Source organism: Anabrus simplex, chromosome 13, assembly GCF_040414725.1.
Source record: "Anabrus simplex isolate iqAnaSimp1 chromosome 13, ASM4041472v1, whole genome shotgun sequence".
NCBI classification, from domain to species: Eukaryota; Metazoa; Arthropoda; class Insecta; order Orthoptera; family Tettigoniidae; genus Anabrus; species Anabrus simplex.
In genome coordinates this window covers 70,342,017-70,369,483 of record NC_090277.1, presented here as the reverse complement: position 1 = coordinate 70,369,483, position 27,467 = coordinate 70,342,017, and the positions used below count along the sequence as shown (strand labels likewise).

The 27,467-nt window shown below is 37.5% G+C and overlaps 1 protein-coding gene across 2 annotated transcripts in view; it reads left to right on the top strand.

Annotated features, from left to right (window-relative positions):
• Positions 1-27,467, top strand: part of LOC136884939 (regulator of G-protein signaling 7) — a 276,905-nt gene that overhangs the window by 249,311 nt on the left and 127 nt on the right. Inside the window, exons 14-15 of one of the 2 annotated variants that reach the window (XM_067157265.2) lie at positions 6,485-7,195; positions 19,475-27,452. In XM_067157265.2, the coding sequence (XP_067013366.2) occupies positions 6,485-7,195; positions 19,475-19,535 (772 nt within the window). In that variant the 3' untranslated portion in view covers positions 19,536-27,452. Of the gene's footprint in view, positions 1-6,484; positions 7,196-19,474; positions 27,453-27,467 lie in introns of those variants that run through there. The other variant, XM_067157264.2, reaches the window with a different exon arrangement.

The window sequence follows — 27,467 nt, the reverse complement described above, 5'->3', positions numbered from 1 at the left end:
TGACAACAGGATGTCATGCTTACAAACGTAGTTAGACGACGGGAACTAGGGACCTGACGTCACACACACAAAAGAAAAATAAACAACCTGACGTAGATTCGAGCCGTAGCTCCATGGTGCATGTGGATTTGATAATCCAGCCGTCTACTCAGTGAGCTGCGACGGCGGGTACGGTAGAGCGGGATGATGGATGTTTCTCTGTTACATTCCCATGTGCTGCAGGATGTGACAGTGTTGCCAGCTTCTCGTTTTGGACTTGTTTTCCAACAGCACCAGATCCGATTTGGCTATAGAAACTTTTGTCTTGCAATGGGATGAGGAATCGCATGCCGACCTCCAAGTGCAGCATTTATTGTTCAACCTGTATATAAATGATGTGAGTAATGATCTGGAATCAGAGAGAAGGATATTTGTGATGATGTTCTACTGTATAGAGCAGTAAAGGAGTTGCAGGATTTTGAGCAACTGCGGGAGGGCTTACACAATGTGAGACGGACAGCGGACAATGGTATGAATGCAAATGAGATGAAAAGTCAAGAGGAGAAGTCCTCTCAGTTTTAATTATTGTGTTGATGGGGTGAAAGTACCTCATAATAATTAATGTTATCTGCTTTACGTCCCACTAACTACTTTTACGGTGTTTGGAGATGCCGAGGTGCCGGAATTTAGTCCTGCAGGAGTTCATTTATGTGCCAGTAAATCTACCAACACGAGGCTGACATATTTGAGCACCTTCAAATACCACCGGACTGAGCCAGGATCAAACCTGCCAAGTTGGGGTCAGAAGGCCAGCGCTTCAACCGTCTGAGCCACTCAGCCCAGTGAAAGTACCTCATGGGAACACTGTAAGTGCCTAGGTGTTAATATAAGGAATGATCTTGATTGGAGTAAATGTATTACCGAGGTTATTAAGAAAGGTTACAGATCTCTTCACATGGTTATGAGAGTATTTAGTAGATGTAGTAGGGATGTAAGGGAGAGGGTAAGACTTCAACTAGAGTATGGTTGCATTGTATGCTGATATTAGAACTGGGAAGGATACAAAAGAAAGCAGCATGATTTGTTCTAGACGATTTCAGAAAAACTAGGAGTATTACAAAAATGTTGCCAACTGTGGGCTGGGAAGACTTAGGTGTAAAGGGAAAAGTGCTCGACTCTGTGGTATGTACATTTTAAAAACTTCATTGTTAGTCCGTCTCAAAGGGATGAACTTGCAAATATTTTTGTCGTTAATGTAATTTAATGGCAAACATGATTATATTATGTATTGAAAAGGTAGAAACCACAATTTTTTTTATTTTGAAGTATGTGATGTATTTTGAGCTCTCAGATGGTATAGAACGACATTAGTAAACAAATAAGCTTGAGCAGAGCTTTCAAAATAGGAAAGATCATAATACGAAGTTATTCAGGAATACAAATTGAGGCAGATATTAATTTATAGGGTAAGGAGTAAGAGATTGGAATACATTATCAAGGGAAATGTTTGTCAAATTTTCAGGTTCTTTTAAAACGTTTTTAGAAAATTCTAAGTAAACAACTGATAGGAAATCTGGACAGATCATTGATGACGTAACATCACTTATCACCAGTTTCTTTGGTGCACTTATCTCTGGTTTACCTCTATTTTTGTAAAAAATCATATGTAGTTGAAAGTATAGCAAAAGTGCCTTTTTGGGAGGGGGTACTACAGTGCACATTGTCAGACTATATCCATATATCTGTCATTCACAGTGGTACTGAAAAAGTTTCAACAGCTGAAATTGGTACCAGTTATGTCTTCTTTATAATGACCACGATTTTTGTACGTTTTTGAAACAAAGTCGTTGTTGCATATTCACCATTAGGATGTAGGTACACCGCTATATCTATCGACACAATGTCGGACTGTACAATATAACTATTTATAATAGTTTATTTAAATCCGCCCTGATCAATACACTCATTAAATGAAAGAAACATTATTTATTAAACCATACATGTTTCGGGAAATCTCAACCATTCCTTCATCAGTGGTTGAGATTTCCCGAAACATGTATGGTTTAATAAATTATGTTTCTTTCATTTAATGAGTGTATTGATCAAGACGGATTTAAATAAACTATTATAAATAGTTATATTGTACATTCAGACCAGTCAATACGGACCAAACACAATATTAACCTATCATGGTTAAGTTTATTAACAATGTCGGACTGCATACTGTTGCTTTCCATAGATATATTTGACAGACTAAACTGGCACCAGGTATGTGTTACAAGAACAATGTAATGACGACCATCATACTTGATCTGTTTAGTGAAAAGAACTATCTTTTAGTGGAATGAGTAAACAATTTTTTCCATTCAGGGATTTATCTCTATCGATAAGCACGAGATAGAGGAACCTACCTCGTGCCCGTGGTCGTTCACACCTCAAGTTTATATGGTCTGACCCTGTGGATAGCTGGTTTGAGTCCTGTTCATTGAAAATACTTTTACCATCAGGATGTAAGCCAGCAGGGTAGGAGAGATGGTGGTATACAATTTCTAATCACTGAAATGCCTGCCAAACACCTGGATTAAATTCCAATCCTCTGCACAGTGCTCATCTGGATGAAGGCACGGTTTGTAAGGAAATACAGTGAAACCATGTTAGTGCTTTCCTCATTAACACATTTTCCCGCTTAGCACGTCGTAAATTTGAAATTCCGATTCTCATTGTATTAAATTTACCGTATATAAAAATACCTTGCTTATCATGTTACAAATTTTTTATATTACCACTTAGTATGATCACATTTTTCCTAGCCCTGAAAATGTTATGTCATCCCTTGTCAAAGAAACGTGATTTCCAACTCGGGTCAGAAAGAGCCTTCGCTACATTTGCGTGATAACAGGAAAAGGCCATGAATTCCTGAACTTCACAGGATAAGTTGCACCTTTGGGAAGCAGGCCGTTAGTCTCAGGAATGTTCAGTTTTGCTTGCCGGTTAGGAGCGAGATTGCTGAACAACACAGTGAGCCTGTTTGTGCTTGTATTTTGCATTCCATTCAGAGATTAAAAATTGATTTTGTGTTGAGTGGTACGGTGAAGGGTAGCGAGTATTTGTCGCCTGATAGCCTAGATTAGGAACATAATCGTCTGAAGTTGACCAGCGTGGTGCATGTATGTCTTGTGACAGCCTAGTTATGGATTTGGAAAAAGTTGTGAAATTCCTTACTAATGAAGACAAAATTAAAATCTATCTGAAAGCCGACTAGCATCTACATTTCTAAGTGTGCGTAGGTAGCACAAAACTTGCACCTTCGAGTTTCAACTCGATGAGTTGGTCAAATCAAAGTTTCAAAATGGCAGCCAAAGTCTCAGTCGCAGGTTGCACATGGAGTATTCAGGAGTACGTTTTGTCACTTAACACGTTCATTTTCCTTGTCCCCTGCAGAAACCTCTTAACGAGGTTTTACTGTTACAGACTATGAATCTCATGTTAAATGCAGATTGACACTTGAACTTCTTACAAAATTGTACAAAACTATTTTAATCCTCCTATTCAATACTATACATTTTATGTCCAATTAAGATGAAACTTCACACATAAATAGACATGTTTCGACCCGGCATTGGGTCATTCTCAATAGGACATGTAAAATGAATTAAAAACATAGGAAACACACAGAATGAAATGTTAGTTAAAAAGGTTTTTAAAAAGCATCACCAAAGTTAAAAAACTGTGAAATGTTGATCTTCAAAACAGTCTTGTGTTGGAGGTCTTTCTGTTTCAATATTTTGTTGTTCTTTGGTGTGGTTCAACTAATTAGTCACAGTAACGTAAGAAAGACCACAAGACTTTGTAGCAGCAGTCAAAGGGATGCTTCACTCATTCTATTACCTCGAAAGAAACCTAAACAGCTATTCAAGACTTGAATGAAGCCACTCCTTTTAACTACAACTACATTAATGCAATCTGCTACCTTCGGATATTCAATGTCGCAATAAACAAGAACTAATTATTCCAATACTTCACTGATCAAAACACCAAACTGCAGCAAGCCTCGTGAATTCTAGAAGCTAGTCTCTGTTCCAAGATTTAAATTTATAATATTAACGACACATGGAGTCAAATCATAGTTGTTTTTACATAATTACATTGGAGATCGCAATTATTATCCAAATTCTCAATATCGGAAGTTACTGTGTTCCAGATTTCAACGGTTTTAGAAAAAATGACTCCTATATATTTTAACTTTCAGTTCTTATTCATGACTCAAATTTAAAGCCATATTACGGTTGTTTAAATCAACCACAGCTTTGTGCAAACAATTTTAGCCAAAATTTTTAAATTGTAGTTACTATGTTTTGGACGTCAATGAATTTTAGAATTAAGGATTACTCCAATTCAACATTGTAAATGTGAAAACAATTTTCAACCAAAAAAAGAAATTTTAAATCGTAGTTACTATGTTTTGGACGTCAATGTATTTTAGAATTTAAGGGTTACTTCTATCCAACATTGTAATTCATATTGTTATACTTTTAATGTGTATATATTTCCTATATTATTACCAAACATGGACATATACTCAAGCTAAATATTTTGTAAAAACAATCCAAATACGACAGGTCTTAACCTTGAGACAATTGTGTAGGCTGAAGATGCTTGTAAATAAAGCGAAACATGTCCCTGCAAATTCATGTTGTAATATTATGAACTAGCAACATAAAACCAAATAGTATCGAACAGGTGGATTGAAATAGTTACTATATTGTAAACATTTATACACTTCCATTCTCCCACATGCCTTGCCCCATTTCCCCACTCCACTTTCTTGTAGCAACATGTCTTGCATCTCGACTGCGGGAGCAAGTCAGTCATGAGCTGGACTACATAGTCAGAGAACACAATTGATACAAGCGGGCCGCGTAACGTAAGTTAATTTTTCGTTCTTCATAACTTACTCTAAATATTGTTCCTGTCAGTCACCATTTTTCAACCTTAATTCAATTTATATCATCCATTTTCCAGACTAAAATAAGACGGTTCAACTTCAGTAGTGCTTATGTTTATCAGCCCATGTCGGAACACAACAACTAACCCAACAGTATACAGATACCAGTTGAACCACACCAAAGAGCAACAAAATATTGAAACAGAAAGACCTCCAGCTCAAGACTGTTTTAAAGATCAACATTTCACAGTTTTTTAACTTTGATGATGCTTTTTAAAAACCTTTTTAACTAACATTTCATTCTGTGTGTTTCCTATGTTTTTAATTCATTTTACATGTCCTATTGAGAATGACCCAATGCCGGGTCGAATCATGTCTATTTATGTGTGAAGTTTTGTCTTAATTGGATGTAAAATGTATAGTATTGAATCATCATCATCATAGGTTGTTCTGCCATTTGGCTGTGACCTCCATATCTCAATTTATACAGAGGTCCATTGCCATGAACTTCTTGGGATGATTTCAGTGGTGGTTTCCCGTTGACTTCCACCGAGTTGCTCAGCCACGTGTAGGTAGGAAGTTGCTGAGTTCTTATAATCGCATATCACCAGTCTCGAGGTGTTTGCAGAGAGGATTAAAATAGTTCTATACAATTTTGTAAGAGGTTTTACTGTACAACAATACTTGTTTTGATTAAAATTCATTGCCTAAGAGTGTGACCAGAAAATGTTTAATAACCCACTGGTCCAAAATAAAAGTCTTCCACTACCATGAGTGTAATCTGCAATAATAATTGATATTTTCATGGCCTCCCATGCAAATGTTTTCATATTTTTGTTGTCTGATGTTTTTCACACCTTTCAGTGCACTGTTATTTTATAATCCCCAGCAGAAGAGGTTTTTCATATTTGTCCTCTCCTGTTTTTTACACCTTTTAATATTCTCCTCTCATATTTAGAAATGGCAAATATAGTTTCCACTGTACCCGCAGATACACGGCGTAAAATGTTGTCATGTCAGAAAAAATCACATCTAGTGTTTCCATAACCCTGTTGGATAGTTTATATTTGTGTATTTAGAAGTACATTTTCCTTGTCCCCTGCAGAAACGTCTTAACGAGGTTTTACTGTTCAACAATACCTGTTTGATTCCATAACGATATATTAAGAGTGCATTTAGAATTTCCAGTTACATTATAGACGTCATTTCGATTGTCGAACACAGGCTTATGTACTAGTAATTTATAAATGATAAAAAGTATAAACATAATATTTGACAGTTTGTCATGTAATCGATAAAGAACTCATCCTAGGTGCAGTGAGTACTAAGCAGCACCAGTGTATATAGTTCATGATAGTTCAATGTCTAACTTTATTATAACATCATGAACACTAGCAGTCCTTCTGAGGACCAACTAATTCGTAAATTTGGATTGTCGATTAGAATCTGCCACCTTGATGTGGATGTCAAATAGTTTTGTTCATTTCCAAAGTTTACATGCTTTGTTCATCATAAGCAATATAAGATAATGATACTCAAACACAATTATATGAATTTCAGGGACCCACATAGCGGCTCATCGATTGATGAACCAGTGGAGAGACAAGATGTTTGCCCCTGGGAAACAGCCACTGAACAAGAAACACCACAGTCAGACAATGAGGCGCAGGTACCAGCGGAGAAGAAGGTCAGCATCTCCGCAGGGACAGCTGTGTCTGCCGCAGCAGAAGCAGCAGCGTCCCAGTCAGAGAGCGAGACGGAGGCCGCACTCACCCCTTGCAGCGCTGCAGAGACTACGCCTGCTCAACTGCAACCTTCCAGGAAAAACTCCACTCAGATGGAATCTGGGAGTTCTTCCTCCGACGTCAGCATGGCCACGGTGGAAGTCTCGGAACAACTACGCAAGGCGTGCTGCATCCAGGCAGCTCCGACAATTCCAGTCGCTGAAGAAAGAGTCATAGCCAGAATACAGAACGTTCGTAAATACTCGACGACGTCCATCGGGCGTCCCGTGGTGACAGATTCTCGCAGGTCGTCCGTGACGACCAAACTTCTGGAAAGTGGTGGTGAGGACAAAAGAGAGGAACCCTGTGCGAGGACCTATAAAAAGTCCTGTACCGGTCGCAAACGGTCGTCAGCCACACCGCTCATCAGCGTCAGTTCTGTCGGTGACAAGAGCAGCGAGACTGAAGCTCCTGTAGCAAGCACTAGTTCCTCGTCGTGGCAAGCCTCAGGACACAAATCCAATGAAATATGTCCTTGGGAAGATGAGTAAGTATCGTCCTCAGCACTTGGTTCTCAGGCGTGCACGGCCATAGAACACAAATGAATTGTTCTAGTCCTACGAGATGTTTAAATTAGCTACTCTTCTATTAACTGTGTGATTGAAACAGTCCTGTCACAAGAATAAAGACCCCTTGTGAAATATTTTGCCATTATTTTTTTTTTTTTTTCCTTAATGTGACTGTAGGCTGGATAATATCCTTGCATTAACTTAGTTTTGCAACAATCATAGATTTTCCTGTGTTACAGTCTTGAAAAATATTGATTTCCACAGCATCTTCAAATGTCATTTGATTCTGTTTTCAGTAGATCGTGCATCACATCGGTCTCTTGGTAAACATTCTGGGTTTGTACAAATGGCTTCTGTCGTGGTTTTGTATCAGACCTACCAGAAGAGCAATGAACTCTAGACTCAATTGGTAGGTGTGAAAAGAGTTCTTGTGCCATGAATGTTACTTGTCAGGGGTTAGCAACCATCATCTTCTCTGTGTTCCCTTTTCCAGTTCCAGCCAGATCAGGGCGTTTCCATCTTCCTCTATCCGAATCACCATTGCTGTTCCTCAATTCTTCCAATACAGGTTCCTTCTTATTAAGTCCAAACTCCTTAATTTATTTCTGCTTCTTTGCTCCCTTCTTCAGTCTTAACCTCCGTCCTCTGCTTCAGTAACCTTCTCTCTTCCGTCTTCTTTAACCTTTTCATTGCTGATATAAAGTCTCTTTTGTAAAAGCCCCATGCTGAATTACTTTTAATCATGGACATGGATACATAAACATTGAAAATATCATGGGAAACCTGAGAGGATCTTGATTTTTTTTTTTGTCTTCAAGTGTTACACTGACTACGGAAGGTCCTAAGATGATCATTTTCTAACACAAATATATAACTACACTGAAAACAATAAGTTCAGGGATGCCCAATTTAAGTAAAAATATATCTTAAGTTTACAGTAAACTTTTATTCAAGATAAAAAGGAATGCATTAAAAATTCCTATTCTCCTTGGTATGAAATCGCTTAGTCAAAAATGGTGCAGAGTGGTTAAGCAAGGGTTGTCCAAACCTGGCAATTCCAAAAATGCAGGTAGCCTACATGTTTCAAAATGCATGTCTCCTTTAGAAGTGTTTTCCACTGTTGCAAATGTGATTTTGAAATCTGCAGGGTTTCCTCCAAAACAAACTCATAATATTTGTTTGCTATTGCATAAGAAGGGATGAAAATAATAGCTGAAAAATGTTCTAATGAGTAACAGGCCTAGATTATTAACACTATTTTACATCATCAAAATCGTGCATGATTAGACTATACACATTATCCTGCCATTGGAACAACGGAGGATAGCTTTCTCAACATCTGCACTTTCATTATATTATCCTCAAAATCACTGAAATCGGGATATTCATCTTCTGATTCTAACCTCGGACTTGGCAAGATTGTGCCATTTGCTGGCGAATGACATAACTTTCTCATCCCTTGCACGCTGGATATCTCGTACTTGTAGTAATAACTCATGGATCAACGGGTAATCATTTCTATCTACTGCAGAGAGATAGCTGTATACGTCCAGGAGTTTGAATGATTTCTGATATGAACATTGTGAGGATCGTGTAGTTATAATTGTATGTACGCCTTGCTTGTAATACTATGGGCGCAGCACAGTAGCGGTCATTCTCCGCAGCAATGTAAAGGTTGAAGTGTCCAAATCATCTCAGTTTACTTCTCTGCTTCTTGTCTGAATACTCTTCCACTTTGATTTCCTTCATGACATTCTCATTTCTTACTCTCTCCTTTCTTGTTTGTTTCTTAAAAATGTCATCACGCCTGCCTGCCTTTTTGTTAGTGTCCAGTTCTCTGCTTTGTACGTTTCCTCCAAACATTTATTGAAAATACTGTCAAGAAGCAGGACTAAGAGAATTTGTGTGAATGGTAAACTGCTGACTCTCCAGTAAAGTAATGGAAAAAATAAACAAGTATCAAAGTCATATACAGGAGGTGGAACGCACCTAAACACATATTTGCTGATGCTAGGTGAGGTTTCAGTGACGACTGTTTCATTCACACATTGTAAGATACTAATTGTGTAGCTATGGCCCTGCAGAGCAATGGTCTGTCTTCCAACTGCCACTCTTATGACAAGAAATGTGCTTCCCTTAAAAGACTTTGTGATTTGTATATTTAGTGTTATCTTGTGCACTAGTTGAAAGGTCTTCCAAAGCACGAGGAAATGTCGCGCCCAGGAACACAGTTTGCTTGTGACATAGTCCGTTACAGGTTGAACTTAATTCACAGCATGTATCCACAAAGCCAGCAAACTTCGCCTAGTTTGGAACAAATGGGTGGATGGGGCCACAAATGGACAATGGCTGATTCTTTTGCCCGGCTGCGTCAACCTCGGTTACGACTTAACCGCGGTAAAATGAATAGCTTACCATGGTTAAGTTGAATTTCTGTTGCATCAAGCCCAGTTTTGAAATTTTTGACGTTTTGCCACAGTTAAAAGCTTACCGATTGTGAATGAGTGGTTAAGCAGCTAACCGAGGCTTTCAGGCCTATGTACGCTACATAACCTTACGAGTAAGTCATTTATTGCGTGCATTGAAAGTGTCATGTCTATTCACGAGTGAGCGATACACAATATTTGATAATCTTAACCGTAATGACTGACACTGAGTGCCGTAATCTTATCGTTAAAATGATTTTTTTATATCTGCAATATCTTGAGGGCGATAAACAGGAAGAAACGCGCACTCCATTTGAAGATTGGATGGTTTCAGACACTGTGAATGTCCTTGTTACAATTAACATGTGACCAATTTGAGCTCCTTACTTGTAGAAATAATCCTGTTTTTCCAGTAAATTGTCTTAAGTCATTGAGCATTCCAGATTCAAATGCAGTAAAATTTGGTGCTCTAGTTCATCCTTCCTTTCCCATATCAGCTGATAATGATAACCGAAACTAACCCAACAAAACAAAATTAATTATTCTTACAAATAAGTGGCTGTAATAGAAGTTATGATTAAAATGACTACAATGATTCTGAGAACAGAAATTGATTATACAACTTTTTTATACAAGTGTAAACTGATTTAAATAATATTCATACTAGAAATTAAAAGGACAGCTGACTGTTCCAGACAAAACATAAACAAGTCTGCATATTAGAGACTGTTGAAATTGTCGCTGCCATTTGGATAAATTAAGGACAAGTGACTGTGGAACTCATCTCTACCTTCTGAATACTACTTTGAATTATTTCCAAGGTTATAATAGCGAGAAAGAGGAGCATCATGAAACCACAGTTTTGTAACGCCTGATATGTACCGAGAATGGCGCACCCGAGCATTAGACAAATACTGATTACAGTTTATCAAATCATACAGAGAGATATGAGGACAAACAAATAGACTGGCTCTATCCTTATCTACCGACCTGACTCGACGTGTGATTGATGATGAGAGAGCCAGTCTCTTTGAAGATGTGGAGATTGTCTTTGTCCTTTTGTGTTTTCTCCCTCTTCTCTCACTGATCTGTCAGTTTGTTTGTTCCTTTCTTTCTGAATATGACTTGCACCAAACTTAACATTGCAAATGCAGCATCATCACATGTGCAACATTTCTGGGATATTGGGGTCTTTTCTTGTGTTGAAGTCAACTTCGCCCACACACTTATACTGACAGTGCAGTAAACAGTAGCGGATCAGCCATCTTTACAATACAGATACATAAATTAACTCTGTTTTAATACTTAATGTACATGCAATATTACGTCATAGTAGGAAACACATCCTGTATTTGGTAGCGCATGTGCTTTGCGTTATTTCAACGCACAACACAGTTTAAATGAAGGGTATTAGGAAAGAAAGTAATAAAACAGTTACCGAGCTCGATAGCTGCAGTCGCTTAAGTGAGGCCAGTATCCAGTATTCGGGAGATAGTAGGTTCGAACCCCACTGTTGGCAGCCCTGAAAATGGTTTTCCATTGTTTCCCATTTTCACACCAGGCAAATGGTGGGGCTGTACCTTAATTAAGGCCACAGCCGCTTCCCTCCCACTCCCAGCCCTTTCCTGTCCCATCGTCGCCATAAGACCTATCTGTGTCGGTGCGACGTAAAGCAACTAGCAAAAAAAAAAAAAAAACTAGTTGATTTACCGGCACATAAATATGGCAATTCCGTTTGTAGTCAGAACGAGGCAAACCAGCAGCCTTAAGGATGGTTTTCTGTAGTTTTCCATTTCCACTCCAGGCAAATACTGGAGCTATACCGTAAGGCCACAGTCGCTTCCTCCCCGTCCTATTCAGTCGTCAGAGTTAGTACGACATGAAACGAGCAACAGAACAAGAAAAGGAAGGAACACGCTTTTCTGTTCTCTGATATGATACAGCCTGTACAGATATCGACACTAACACAGCAAAGCCACTGATTTCGCTCAAACTTTGTCCAAGCGTTTGTACCATCAGTCCCTCGTAAATCAGAGAATGGCGTCTTAAATTTAATATAGTCTGGTCTTGTGGTCAGCCTCTCCGACTTCCACGCAGCGAGAAAGAAGAGCGTCAAGAAACCACACTAAGAGTTTTACTTCCTCTTTTTTTCTCCCTTTTTCTCTTTCTCTTATATCTGATATCTTCTTTGTCCACGTGGACTTGTTTTTGAAACATGAGTAGATTGAATAAAAACGGAATCATAATCGTATGGCCTCAGCTACTGTTTGCAGATATTTCGATTTGACGCCATCTGGCTGTCTGCTCGTCAATTTCGACGTTCCGTTTTACTCTAGGTCCGCTAGATGGCAGACAGAGTAAACCGTATCTCTCTTGGGCGTCTATGGCTGAGATTTAATTAATTTTGTCGGGTAAATACCAAATGTATCACCAGAGATCTTTTACATTCCAACATCCCGAAATACCTGTGCAGAAGTCATGACCTGTTCCTTGAATGACGGCTGGCTGTGGTACAACTGTTTCATTTGAAATCATTTCAAGAAGAGCAGATCCCAACTTTGGACGGTGGACGGACTCTCTAAGTTTTTGAATATTTCTGAAACACCGCTGTGTCTACAAAACAGATATGTATATCACGATTAATGTCTTTATTCTCCAATTTTTCAATCACCAAGGTTCTTTTGCATCACTGGTGTTTGGATGGACCTGGCGTGAAATACTCTGCTCACTTGACCAACTTTCACTGATGCTATTACTACCCTCAAACTGGTCCCGCCTGTTACCGGGTGGTCCCAGGTTCGATTCCCAGCCGGGCCAGGGGTTTTTAATTTTGAATGATTGATATCCCTGGCCTGGAGCCCAGGTGTTTGTGCTGTCCTTAACGTTCCTTTCCTCACATTCAACACTCTACAGTCCCACAATTCCAATTACATGCAGGTTCATATCATATGGTGCAAGTAGGTCGACGCCCCAAACAAATAGGAAAGAATCCCTCAAACTGAGATTCATTTTCGAAAATGTCATTATTGCCAAATATGCCATCTAAAACACTGTTTACAAACTCTTGTCATAACTGCAATAGAGCTAGAATTAGAGTAGCTGTCATGCTGCCATCTTTGAACTGGTGACCGCCATGTCTTAAATGTACCTCATTAGGCAGAGCGCTGTGTGAGTACGGAACAGAGCGGGAAAATGAGACATTTTCACACAAGATCTTGTTCATTAGAGATTATTTGAGCTGATGACGATAATATCGGATGGAAAGTGCAAGTATTTGATGTGTATAAGTTTTCCTTAAGTAGAGGTTCCCTGCAGAATCGCAATGTACTCTAACTTAAAATAGAAGAAACAAAATACTTAACAGTTTGTTTTTTCTTGTAGCAATATATTGTTTAAAATTATTAAATCAGTTATTGCTTACTCACAAGGATATGGAAATATCCACACAACTCCCATATTTATCAACGTAGTGTAGGCCTACGGTACAAGATTAGGTAAAGAGCGAAGAAAAGTAAACACACTTCAATGAATTATCATACATTTCAAAGGCATATGTAAACATTTTTATAACATACACTGGAAATAAAATTAACAATTAAACAGATTTTTTTATTGGCCTGTTAACAGTCCCATTTCATGTTTCAAAACATGAACTGATACGTATTTTCTAGCTTTGTTTCATCGTCCCATGAAAAGCACATCTGCCTCGTGGTTTCTCTTTTCAGTTCTTGCTTGCAGCTTGCCTCCGCCAGGAGGGCTAATCGAGCTGCTATGTACAGTATTACATTCTAGCTCGTTGGGTTCTACTGCATAATGAATCCCAACGAACAATCCCACACAGTACATGACTTTAGTTCCTTACGGTGTATATTGGGAGGACTTACATTGCAAACGGAATGTTATATGTGCGAGCCCAGCTTGTCATTTGATTCGCGTGCCAAAACAGCGTGCGCGACCACTGTTCATCAGTATAGATATGTACTGCAAATGAAGTTGTACTCTACACTTGAGTAGGAAATATCCATTCCTTTTCTTAATAATTTCCACTTACCTTTTGAAAATGTAGTAATATTGTAGCCTAGTTGGTTGCATAAGTAGGCAATCAATCATTTTACAATATCCTATATAATGTTATAAATGTATTTGTAGTGTAGCCCATTTCAACCCTTTAACAAATTAGGCTTTAAAATATTCTTGAAATCAATTATGCCATTATCGATGGACCACACAACTAAAAAAGTGGACAAAGGTAGACAAAAAATGTGTAGATTAACTGCAATAACTTACCAAGGCAGATGTTCAATAAATTTCCAATTTCTTTGCAATCATTTAAGAAAAGGTTAGGAAAACAACATATAGGGTACATGCGACCTGGGCGACTGCCCTAAATGCAGATCAGTAGTGATGGATTGTGATAGCAGTGATAGCTCTTGAGGAGCTGAACAACAGAAGTGCCTGGGAAATGATCAGAAGCAAACTGTATTGCTGTGGGCAGGAATGTTAAGCACCAAACAAATGTTATATTTGCTGTTGACAATGTAAAATATTCCCTTAACTACAAGAATATTTCTATCTGATCTGAACTTGGCAGTTGAAGACTAACTTTCTTTTTCTTGCAGAGTAACTTAAGGCTTGTCGTTATTAAACTGCTAGTCATCGCCACAGGTACCGGTACTGTACAACCTTGGAGAGACTACTTTTTGTAGAAGTGTTCCCCTCACTCTGCGCTGCATTATAGTACATTACACTACACTTTTCAGGATTACTTTGAAGAAACAAATTAAAAAATGTAACATTTAACAGTGGTATGTGATGGACACATTTGTTACTCCAACTGCAAAAATTAAAGAAAACATAATCTCAACCATACTACAGTACTCTCTCTAAGGCCAACATTACTCTTTTATAAACTGGCTTGATAACTAAGTGGAAATATAGCAAGCTAACAGATCAGACAGTAAATAAATGAATAAGACAATTTAAGTATTAAAGAAGTTGTGAAATTATAACGCACTTGAATAAGAATATTTTCAACCAAATACTCGCACATCCGGTATTTCCAAATTGGTACTCACGGTAGTGACGGCACCATCATAACTTAAGCTACAGCAGATTTTAACAATGTATTTACAGTTTCACCCGCTGGCGCTAAGTGATAGTACAGTCATGGTTTTCACAGAAATGTAATGGGACTAATTTTGGTTTTTAACTTAAAAAGGCTAACCTAAACTGAACGAGCAAAATTTAGCAGGTATCTTACCCATTGCCGAAGTTTTACAGTTTCACTTGCTTACTGAATATAGGTGCAGCAACTACAAACCAGGGAAAATATTCCTCACAAGGTATACCACTGTTATATTCACATAGCATGTCACAGAATGCTCAAAACCTTCACCTATAATCCAAGAGGAACGCTGCAAAAATTCACAATATACCACCATTACAGGCAAACCCACTTGTACAGAGAAACGAAATCGCTCCCAAAAATTTGTACATGCCGAAATCCAAAAATAAATAATTTAATAATTTTATTACAGTTGATTTCATAAAATAGCTATTTTTATTGGCAAGTCTCTGTGCAAGTGGCTGTACTCCCACTGGTGTGTGGTGCTATTACAACTAACAGGTAACTGCTCACCCCGCCGTAAGACGCTGTGAATCTCGAGCGAGGCTGTCAGCCCGTCTTCCCAAGAGAAGGACCTGAATTTCGCTGGGATAGCTCTCCTTCGCACCGACAAACAAACCCAGCTCACTGCGGTGAAGTAAATGGATTATGCCTCAACTTAGCTGTTTGCAGTATTTTTCAACTTGATAGAGAAACTTTCTAAGGACCAATAAGAAAACTGTAAATACAAAATTATTTTGGTGGGGTTCCTGCCACTGATGTTTAACACTACTTGAAGCAGCGAGTTACTGAAACACGTACGACTGTAATGTTTGTAGCTCATTCTAAACAGGGAGGACCGAGTTCGAGTCGCCAGGCAATGCAATAGTGCTGCCATCTTTCATAAATGTCACAATCCCATGATTGCATCATTCTGTGCCAGTCCAGGTATTGAATCGATCCACCTTTTTATAGATTCTCCCTCTCGCTCTCTTTCTCTTGAACTCATCTGTCTTAGTATTCTTTCCTCCTCCATCTTCTTTTCATATCCAAACCATCTTAGTTTATTTGTATCAATTCTCTCATTTAGGTTTTCCATCTCGCATCTTTGTTTCTCAATCTTTCTTTGTCTTTCCTGTTGTACTTCTTACGTATTTCATTTTGGTGGGTTGAATTCTCCTCTCCTCCCTTCTTGTCACTGTCCAGGTCTCAGCTCATAGGTCACACTTCTTTCTTCGAGACAGCGTTTCTTACACTTGTACTGGCGGTAACAAGTAAAGGGCTGAGAACCATAGCATGCCAGTGCCATTTTTTTAAAAATGGAGAAAATTAAGGTTTAAGTTTAGTGACTGCCATAATTCACACACACAGATTACAGAGACTACAGCCTTTGCATATTATAGTTAATAGATCCATTAATCACTACAAAACAAAATACAAAGATTATCTGGGCTTTTTAAATATTATTTTATGCCAACATTGGAACACTTTAATCAATCCATATACAGTACATTTGAGTCTTAAGAGTATTAACTACAAATTTGGCTTATGTTTCTTCTTCTGCTCCCAGAACTTCTTTATTCTTTCTGACCTGGCTGTTCTTTCTTCGTCAGTTATGGTGTACCATTTGCGTGTAAATGTTTTTAGTTTAAGTCTCAAGCCTCTGTTTCTCAGGATCCTCTTCTCTTCTTGGTCTTCAATTTGCTGCGTTGTCAAGCTTAATTTGTCTAAATCACCTTGGACTTCTTTGAACCAATTATTCTTCGTTTTACTTTTCCAAAAGTAGTTGAAAAGATGTTTCAGTACCTTGGTTTCTGGTAGTCTTGATATGTGGCAGAAAAATGCAGCCCTCCTGTTATTGACTCAGTTTCCTGGTATACAACTTCATTGTTCATCTACTTTGTGTTTTTGGTTTATATTATCCTTAAAAAACGTATGATTAACTGTGGAATGAATGGAAACATGGCAATTAAATCATCATATTTAGCTTTTGCCATCTTAATGGGCACTGTGTAAGCAAGACTCAGTTCCCATGGTGAAGGTACTGAAGTTGTTATCTTTACAGATGGCCTGCCCTTACGAGAAGGTGAAATATCAATGATTTTCCACTCTTCCATTTCTCTGCGTGTATACCTCAACTTAATGTTAAGAGGTTCATTAGACCGGAAACAAAACAATCTAATTTTGAGCCACTTTTCCTTATGAGTTACAAAGATTTTTGAGAGCTCGCTGTTATGCTACATTCCCCTGGTGATACAGAATACATGAACCTACTTCTGTTGGGCTCTTTTGTGCTGTATCTTCACCCCACGTGTTCATGTACCCATTATCATCCGTATACACCCAAAACTTCCTCTTGTAAAAATAAACGCCCTTTTTTTCCCGTGGAATTTGTATCACTGTTTACGTTCTCCTGGTGGTCGATGTCCGCCTTGATGCTACGCATACGTAGAAAGCGAGGACTTGGCCCACTGTGGCACTACCTCCAGTGGCTAGTTCAATTTGGCCACCCTGCAGCACATAAGTGGGAAGACGTGCAGACAGCGCAGTTGAAGAGATCATACCAATTTGACTCTTCAATTCAAGGATCACATAGTCTTTGTGCAACTTTTTCCTGTCGTAGTGATCCGGGCGGATTTGCCTAATATTTTGGCATAAGTTAAAATTTGCCCCTTGCTCAAACTACAACATTGTCAATTTCCGCTGCTGACAATCGGTTACGCTTCCGCTCTAGTGCACCACAGCCCAGTCCACGAACTTAATGACTACTATCCATATCGTAAAGCATTTCAAAAGTACTTTCTAGTACCACGAGTCTGGAGACTGTCCCCCATGGCAGAGGACTATCGAGGAGATCACTAGATGGCGTGCCAAACCTCTCCGCAGTGTTCCCATGCAGTGAAGGCACATGACGCTGTTGATTGTGATTTGTCCGTCGGATGGAGACCTAAAGCCTCGAGCAGACCCTTGGTGTTACTCAACAGACTACATGTTGACACCAGGTCTCACCCTAATCATCATCACCACACACCCACGGGATTCCAGCGGAAAGACCTGCAAGCGAAATATGTCCTCTGATGCTCCCGGCACTAATAAACCATTACATGTTATAAATCTTGTGGCCCTGACCAAACTGTAAGTTAAGTTTACGTACGACATGTCCCAACTTATAATACCAGTTGTAATGATGAGAGGTGGTTTAACTTATTGTTTTCAATTACAGTTTTTATAAACCACACGATGTCCCGTTCTGACTTGATACACTCGGTTAACTGTAGTTGTCAATTTGGTGTATAGTGCAGTCCATAATGTAATGGCAGTGATGGTTATTGTTTTGAAGCACAACGCTGTAACTGCCCTCTGTTGGAATAATCAGCACCCTTTGAAAAATGAACATAGTGATAAAAGAGAGGGCATGGAAATGAAGGACTTCTCAGTCCTCGCAAACATACTGTCATAATTAACCACAAATAAGTCGAAGCAATGCCAGGCTCAGCTGGAAAGACCTGTGCTCCTGAAAGTTGTCCATTTTCTTCACCTCTTTCAACAGGGAGGGGATAGGATGTTCTGCAATTAGGGATGCTGACGATGATATAATTCTCGGTCCCTCTCCAATTAGCCTGCTGCCCACAACCACCACTGAGGGTTCAGAGTATTTTTCGAGAAAATACCACTATAATGAGTCATTCCTTCCTCTGAGCTGAGCTGATGCCTCGTTCACATTTGGAAACTATCTTGGAATTCCTTCAGTTCAAAATAACACTCATTTATTTATATGGCTGAAGTACAATGTTGTACTAAACTGACTTATTTACACAGATACTAATTTAAACCAGCACTGGATTTTGATGTCCAGTGTGGCAGCATAAAAGTCATTTGAATTTGCCTAATAGACCCTCTTTCCGTAGATCTCGCCACTAGTCACACTGGGAAGAGGAAACTTTACTCATTGTCCGTGTGAGCCCTGTCTTCCAACATAGCGTGCTAGTTCCCTGTCTGTAAGTACATGTTGATGTCGAAATGATTCTCCAGAGGCCATACACCATCATCATCATCACCATCATCATCATTATTATTATTATCCTATGCCTGTAATATGAGACACCTTTAACTGTGTCCCCAGATTTTCCCGCGGTGTCTGAGCTTAATGGGTTGCAAATTAGGATTATATTAAGGATTACAAATTATTGACCTATTCACCTATCTCTTGTTTCCATTTAAAACATTCTTTATTTCTTTATATAAGAAACATGATACTGTTAATTCTTTAATATACATTGTTCACGAATTGTACTCGTAAGATTTTTCTGTTCCCTCTCCAGTAATTCCCATCTTACTTATATAATCCACTATGTGAGTGAAACTAAACCGTAAGCCATATTCCCAGTTAAATTGTGAGCGGGTCAGGTGTGCAAACGGGACTTGCTTGTCTCAAAACTGCCGGTACAAACTCGTGGGGAAGTCAAGTGGGGTCACAAGGTTTATATTTGCTCATCTCTACTATTCAGCAACTCATTACAACATTTAAACTAAAATGAAGAAAATTACCCATGCATGTCTGCCTTTATCACCAGAAAACTATCTGCAATCTTCTTGTACCTCGTACTTTGTATTATTGATATAACGAAGACGACCCTTAAAGAGTGTAGTTTCTTCAAGTGCCAAGTCCAGTGTCTAGCTCCTGTTGTATGACAAGGGCTATAAAACTCGTTATGTTTCTTCAACAGGGAAAGCTGTAAGGTGGACACGCCATTTGTGAAGACTTACGCAACGTTAGGGTACCTCTAAAAAGGAAGACAAAGAAAGAGAGAGCGAAGACCTTTCATGTGGGACTGATGTTTGTAGCCGTAGTGAAAGTAGCGATATACTTAAATGTTGTTCATTATTATTATCGTCATCATCTTAAGCTGCCAGCTAGCATCGTTTTTTGCGGGACTTCCGAGGAATGAAGGGCACTATCGAAGCTCGAGAGCAGACAATCCTGAGCCCTTGCCAATGCCTCGTCTTCGATTGCTCGTGCCAGACTTCCTCGCAGCTCCCTTCGAACTCTCGTTCAGAGTGTACAAACTTCAGATTTTTCATACTTTTACACAGCACGTATCATTTTGTTTCCCTTTTTGCTTGAGATATATTTGAAAATTGTGATTGTCTCTATAACAATTATATCATATTGGATTTGAATGTAATACTCAATGTTTGTATGTCTATAACATTTAACTGCATGCCGTTTTACGTGTTTATGATGACATAGATCAACTACTTATTAACTGTTGCTTGTAAAGGACACAACAAGCCTCAGTCCCAAATGAAGACGTAAAGGAAGACAAGACTGAAAATGGTGCTAGAGTTTTCATGAATCGCGTAGTCCTAATTCTATGAGTGTGACAGCAGCAACTGGAAAACAAAAACATACAAATGAACAAACAAACAAACAAACTTTTCGCTCAAGTGAAGATTTCTTCTATAGAGTAAATAAAGTATCTAAAAGAGATTTTAGTTGTTCTCGTTAGTGGTGGGATGAACTAGAGTTAGACCGTGAGTGTTTGTTACGTATCTCAATTTTATATTTCATATTGTGGACCAATTGTTATGCTTTCAACATGATCCTGTGAGTGGCATAGTGGAGCCACATTTGTGCTAGTCGTTAAACCAAATACTCCCCGGCTCATCCTGCTGCTGTCTGTGAAAGAAGAGAGTAGCAAGCCTCTGAGGAACAAAAATATTTGAGCCAAATTTTAGGTGCTCAAGAACAAGAAATTTATATAAATGTTTGTCATTTCCCTACTCAAGTACATGAACTACTTCATGGACACCTTGCAAACATATTTTAGACAGCTGAATTATAAGTATTATTTCCCTAAAGAAAAATTGATATCACCATTTGTTCAACATTTATTACAGTAGTAGAATTTCTAATGAAAAGTGGGTGTTATCAACTTTTTTTCATAGAATTGTTCTGTTTGATGCAGTTTCAATTAAACACGTTATTCTAACTTAAACTTCAAGCAAGATTGTATTAAAAATTATATCCAAATGTTCAAGTTTGTGATTTGATTCATTGTGATGTGAATATTTACAATGAATGAAGAGTTTACAAGTATTTTGAATATTTCCATTTTTAAGCAACCAATTAAAAATAGGTTATTTTGAAACTAAAAGTTCTGAAAAGTCATCATTATAATTCAGCCATCTAAAAATTAGGTTATTTTCACTTCTGCTAAGTAATTTCTTCATATCTTGGCTATGTTATTGATGTTGTAAAAAAAATTAGGACTTTCAAGAATATTGTGATTTGACAGCATTTAAGCAATCTTTTGAAAATAAGAAACCATCTCCCCACAGAAGAAATGTCAAGAAACCATTTCTCAGTGGAAACTACTTTTAGAAATGCACAGGATTATGTCTCTTTCTGTTTACTTTGACGGAAGATATGCAGCAGCTAAAAATATAATGTTCATAAAACTGTGTTGCCAAGTGGAGCTTCTAGAATACCAAAAAAGTAAATGGACAGCTCAGTGTAAATAGTGTAAACAGGGTGCATATTTCAGATTTACATTCATGCAAACAGAGAAATTTCAGATTCTACTGAAATATTAGAATACATAAAAATCTAAAAAATGGGTGACAACAGGTTTTTCTGATAATTGAAAGGAAGGCAGTGGAGGCAAACAGTTAAAACTCCATTAAATTTTAAAGTTCCTAAGAAGCATGTTTAAAAATTTATTCCAGAATGGTCCCATCAAAAATCTCTCTCATGAATATGCTAAAGGAAAGTAGAAAATATTTTCTAAAATGAAAGTGCATTTTAGCTTCTAAGAATTAAAATGTTTATTATGTTTTGCAGATGACTTCCACTCTCTGTCTTATTGATATAATTTCTAAAAATCTCTCTCTCATAATACATTTAAAGAAACATAATCATAGATTTAAGTTTTATTGATTTTTTTGAAAATAGCTGATGAACTTGCAAAATAAAATTCAGAAATCCAAAATAACATTTTTGACTGCAAAAAGTCTGTACATTACATTTTCTTAATACACAAATACATACTGAGTGTTGCAAAATGATGTGAAAGATAGACAACAAAACAAAAACTTATTTTGAATAAGACTGTATGTGCATGAAGTACTAAGAACATTTACAAATTTGGTGGAGGCGGTGTAACAAGTAGGAGGTGACCACCTAAACACATTGAGTTTTGTTCAGGTTCGAGGAAGCATGGCATGTCATGATGATATCCAGCAATGATCACTGTCTTGAACATGGTTTGTCTCCAGAGGAAACATTCAAGGAATTGATGGTCAGACAATGAGTGTACCTCACTGTAAAGTGGTTGCTGTTTTAATTCTAACCAATAGCAACTGACCTAGACAAACAGCTTCATACCAACAACTGACATCACAAAGAAACTACTTCTTGTTCTTCCTCAGTTTCCATTACCAGTTAGTTCTCTCCTGGGTTGGCCTATGTACCAAGGTCTCCATTGTTGCCTGTCTCTCCACCTCATTTCTTGTTTCTAATCTCCTCCTGCACTGTATCCATCCACCTCTTTTGAGGCCTTCTTCTTGGTTTATCTGTAATTCAGTCTTCTCCCATTCACATCATTTGTCCATACCATTTCAGCTTCCTTGTTTCCATCCTGTCCTACAGTTTTGGAATGCAAATCCTCTTTCTAATATCTTCATTTCTGATTCCTACAATACCTCTGGGAGTTCCATCTGAACTCTATTTTCATTTTGTTTTGTTGTTCTTCATGTGTATGTCAATATCGTTATGAAATAGATCAAAAACAGAACTTCTTCCTTAGAACTTCTTGGTTGCACAGTACTTGCAACTGTACTTCCTATAAGAAAAGATGAATAAAGTGTAATACAGTAATGAAAATTATTCATAATATGGGCGCCAGAGTTGATCAAAATGGATATGCCAAATTGAAATAAAAGCGATAATATACTATTTTCTCAAGGCTGGGTTTTGGCACATCTTTTTTGAGCCTTACCTAACCCCCTGAAAATGAATAAATGGACAGATACTGCACCAAAGTTATATTGGCTACCTTAAATGAAATGACTTGAAATAAAGTAGCTATCATCATCATCATCATCACCAGTGTCCCACTGCAGTCGCCCAGGTGTGGTTAACAAGCCTCCTACACTCCTTTACATCCTTCCACTTTTCCTGCTCCATTACTTCTGCCACATCCAATCCAGCTTGTCTAATGTCCTTCCAAATCTGATCCATCCACCTTCTTCTTGGTCTTCCAACTGGTCTCTTTCCCTTAACTTCTCTTTCCAATTCCCTTCTTGCTACCCGTTCATTTCCCATTCTTTTTACACGTCCAAACCATCTCGGTCTTGCTTTCAGTATGTTCTGTACTAATGGCAGTTCTATATTCAGCTCTTTTCTGATTTTAATATTTTGAATTCTATCTCTTCTTGTCTTTTAAACTGATGTTCTTAAAAGTTTCATTTCTACTGCTTGGATCTTACTATCTTGTCTCTTATTAGTTACCAGCGTTTGTAGTCCGTATGTTACAATGTTTATATAATGTTAATTTTGTTCTCTTGGGTACTTTGTCATCCTCTCTGACTTGATGATAAAATGTTGTATCTTACTTATTCTGTTATTAATTTCAGGGTTGATTTCATTACTTCCATCAATAATGCTACCCAGATATGTGGACTGTTCTACATTCTCTAACCGTTCTCCGTCTATGTTCACTTGGCTTTTCGTTTTCTCTCTTCCACAGTGCATGACTACAGTTTTCTTTTTTTACTAATTACCATTCCAAACTCCTTCAAATTTTCATTCCAAATGTCCATTCTCCTTTGTACTTCCTTTTCTCCCTTTCCCCAAATCACCACATTATCTGCAAATACCAAAGCATTCACTTCATCACTACTGATACTCTGTTTTATACATTTTATGATTTCATCCATCAATATAATACACACACTTCCTTGCTTGAGACCTTTTTTTTGTATGAAGTGTTTCAGAGTCGCCACTCCCCACTTGTACACTGCTTCTACTCTCATGATACAACATTTTTATCGTGTTAATTAATGATTTTGGTACATTGCTTTCCAGTAGGCATTCCCATACATGTTTCCTCTTAACTGTATCATAAGCTTTTCCCAAGTCAAAAAATACGAATATGATTTCCTTGTTGCTTTCCAGATGTTTTTCCATTATTGTTCGCACTGTAAATATCAAGTCTATTGTTGATCTATTCGGTCTAAAGCCATATTGTTTTAAGTAGCTATATACTATTGTAACACTTCCATGCCTACACATTTCATCAACACACCTGTTTATTTATTTATTTATTTATTTATTTATTTATTTATTTATTTATTTATTTATTTATTTATTTATTTATTTATTTATTTATTTATTTGACTTTGTTTGTTTGTTTGTTTGTTTGTTTGTTTGTTTGTTTGTTTGTTTGTTTGTTCATTCATTTATTTATTTGCCCATTTTGTTCATTTTCATAAAAAGGGTTTTTCAGTTTCCTTTTGAAATTTAAATTCTCTTGGTTCTTCATGTGAAATCACCTGTCCCACTGTCTGTCTCAACACATCCACCGTATATAAAAATAATCATACTAATTAGCCCTACACAAATAAACAAAAGACTGGAAAGTTTTTCCCTACCACTTGAACATATATAACAAAGTTAAATGTGAAATAAAAGTATATGAGGAAACATGGGTCATCTTGTTAAATGACTCAGGATGATGGTGATTTACTATTATATGTAATAATCAACAGATAATGACAAACAAGTTCATAAAGCAACATGCTCGTGTAACCATATACAGGTCTTAGAGCTCGTACCATGTTATTCTGATCCATGTAGTGTCTGCACTATATAGGCTACTGTGCAAAACAGAGCTCATCTAGGCCTTTAAAGACCAAAGTAGTTGAAGGTATTAGATAACAGATACTGGATCATGGATAACAGCTAATGCAAAATGAACAGACAACTGATTATAGAAAGCTTCTCTCCAACTTCCCCTCTGTTTTGCTCTGATGGATCCACTCATATAGACTCGTTTCTTCATGTAGTAAACTTTCTGTAGTTGTTATTGCAGATTTGTAATGAGAACAGAATTCCCAAAGTACTTTGCATATTTACAATCAATATTTACTATGCAAAACCTTCCAGCTTCAACATTTAACATGTGAAATAAATTGACTCCAAAATAAACATTATTGAAGTTTTGTGATATCTGAAATAAAAGCAATTTGCTTGTTCTTCCAATGTTATCATTTACCTTCTTATGTATTTCCAACTATTTGAAACTTTTTACAACTTCTATTTCTATTGATTTTCCATTCACTCCTCTTACTGTTATAGTATACTCATCTCTACGCTTGTTTGTTTCTCTATCACCTGATATTATACATCAACTTGTTCTTGAACTTCCATTCCATTTTCTGTCCACTATATCATCTACAAAGAGTATGACCTTTGCTGTGTTTCTTTCCATCTTCTCCTTTATGCACTTGGATGTGATCCACAACTGTGATGAAGAGTACCTTTCCCTACTGGACATAGTCTATTCACAATATGCTGGTCTTGGCATTCCCTATCTTCTGTACCAATTTGCATGCCTAGCAGTCTGCACCCTCATGATGAGATACTGATTACTAGTTGCCTATAAGTTAGTTTGAAGACAAGTGGTGAAAATTTTAGGAAATTGAATTTCTAGAAGACCTACTTTGGCTTTGTATTCCAGAGTTGAGTTTTTTACATTTGGTTTTCTAGAACTTGTCTCCTGGAGTATCACTAAGCAAGTGTGCAAAGGTCAGAAGTACCACTTATCAGGAAAATATTTACCTCACACCAAAATGAAAGCAAGTAAAATATGCATTTCAATTGCCTTATTTTTATTTCTGGCTTATTCTGTTACTGATCTATAACAAATACTTTAAAAACTTTACATATTATGAAAAAAATCAAGCTGAACTTACCAGTTTTAAACACATTAGCAAGGTAAGGATTTTGATTATGTGGGAATATTATTAAACCAGAACAAAGAGGTGAATATTGTTGTTCAGAGTCGAAGCATTCCTTTCACTGCAACAGAAAACGCTAATTCCAAAACAAACAACATATGATATGATGGGATGTTAAATTGAATGCTCTTTGTTTTAATAAAGAAAATTCAAATCATTCCAACGAGATAAAAGCCTGACCTCAACAATAAAAATGATAGTATTCAGGAGAAAAGTTTAGAATGAGGAGGAAGGATGGGGAGGTTGAATAACACAACTCTAAATCAGAAAATAGTTAGCCTCATCTTATCATTAGCATTTTTTGCATGAGTTAGTTGCAGTTGCTTCTGAAATTAGACCACATTTGAGAAAAGAGAGAAATAAATTTGAATTTTTGTCTGCTTGGAACTGCAAGATAACATTGACAATTAACTATTACAGTGTCCAAATGATGATGTTAACCCGGAAGGAGTTGTGTCGAAAGAGTTGTGTAATGGGTCGCGCACAGTCGATTTGTCCGGGAAGTACAAAATACCAGTTCTTGTAGCAAAGAAACATTGATTTATGTAAGAAAAGTATGAAAAATACTAGTTTTTTAGCAAAACACATTGTATTATTAAGGAAAAATATATCCATGAAACAAAATACAAATGTTTGTAGCAAATCACATTGTGTTATAACAGAAAAATATATCCACGAAACGAAATGTTAGTTTCTATAGCAAAACACAAATATATCCATGAAACTCACAAAACACTTCTATACAGACCGCGTTAGGAGTCACACATGGTGGGAATGCAAGTTTACAGAAAAAGCTTCCCACTGACAGAGTGGTGATGAAAGGGGGAACAGTGAATGTAAACACGTGTAATGGATGAGTCCATTGAAAGGTACAAGAAGGGAGGAAGCTTTACACCTTGAAACTATTTTGAAGGAATAAAAGATGTATGTGACCAGTTTAAAAGACAGTGACATGACAACTGAGGCTGAGTGAGAGCTAAAGTTTTGCGAGGACTGTGTCACATGGGTGTTACTTTGAGTTTAGCTGGACTGTCCTTGTGCGATTGTTGTGAAAGCACACTATTTCCAATCTCCATAGACTCTTCGACGCCTCGCCTTCCTTACGTTGTCTATATGCTCCGCTACACTCAGTTGGGCTTGATCAACTGTCTTTGACTTGTTCTTTCTACTGATTTCCTGGCGTACTATCACATACCACAGATTGAAAATCGCTGTTCTAGAGGATTTTTCCCTCATGTTTGCATGGATGTTTTCCTATCGTGCATTGTCCTAGATCGTGTCTAGTCTCCTCTTTCATAAGCAGTAGGTGGTTAAGAGCCATATCATATTCGGCAAAAAGACTGTAAAAAGTAAAGTCCCTGTTTTCACTATTAATAAAATTAAAAAGCTACTTCTTAAAAGATATTTTTGGCACAGGGATCATAAACAAATTACGTAAGATGTGAGCTAATTATGGCACTAAGTAAGTTAGGCCTACCCACCGCATATTCCTCTCTCAATATATTTCACTATTAAGCAGTGCAGGAAGAGTATTATCAGTGTCAAGGACTTAGTCTCAAGCTAGTCTTAGCGTATTATAGACTATAGTGTTTAGTATGCGCTTTTTTTAGTTTACATCATTCACGTTTATAGCGCATTGTTATTATAATTAGAAAGATTGCATTAAATATGTTGACAATCAAACTTGTTCTTCTTTCT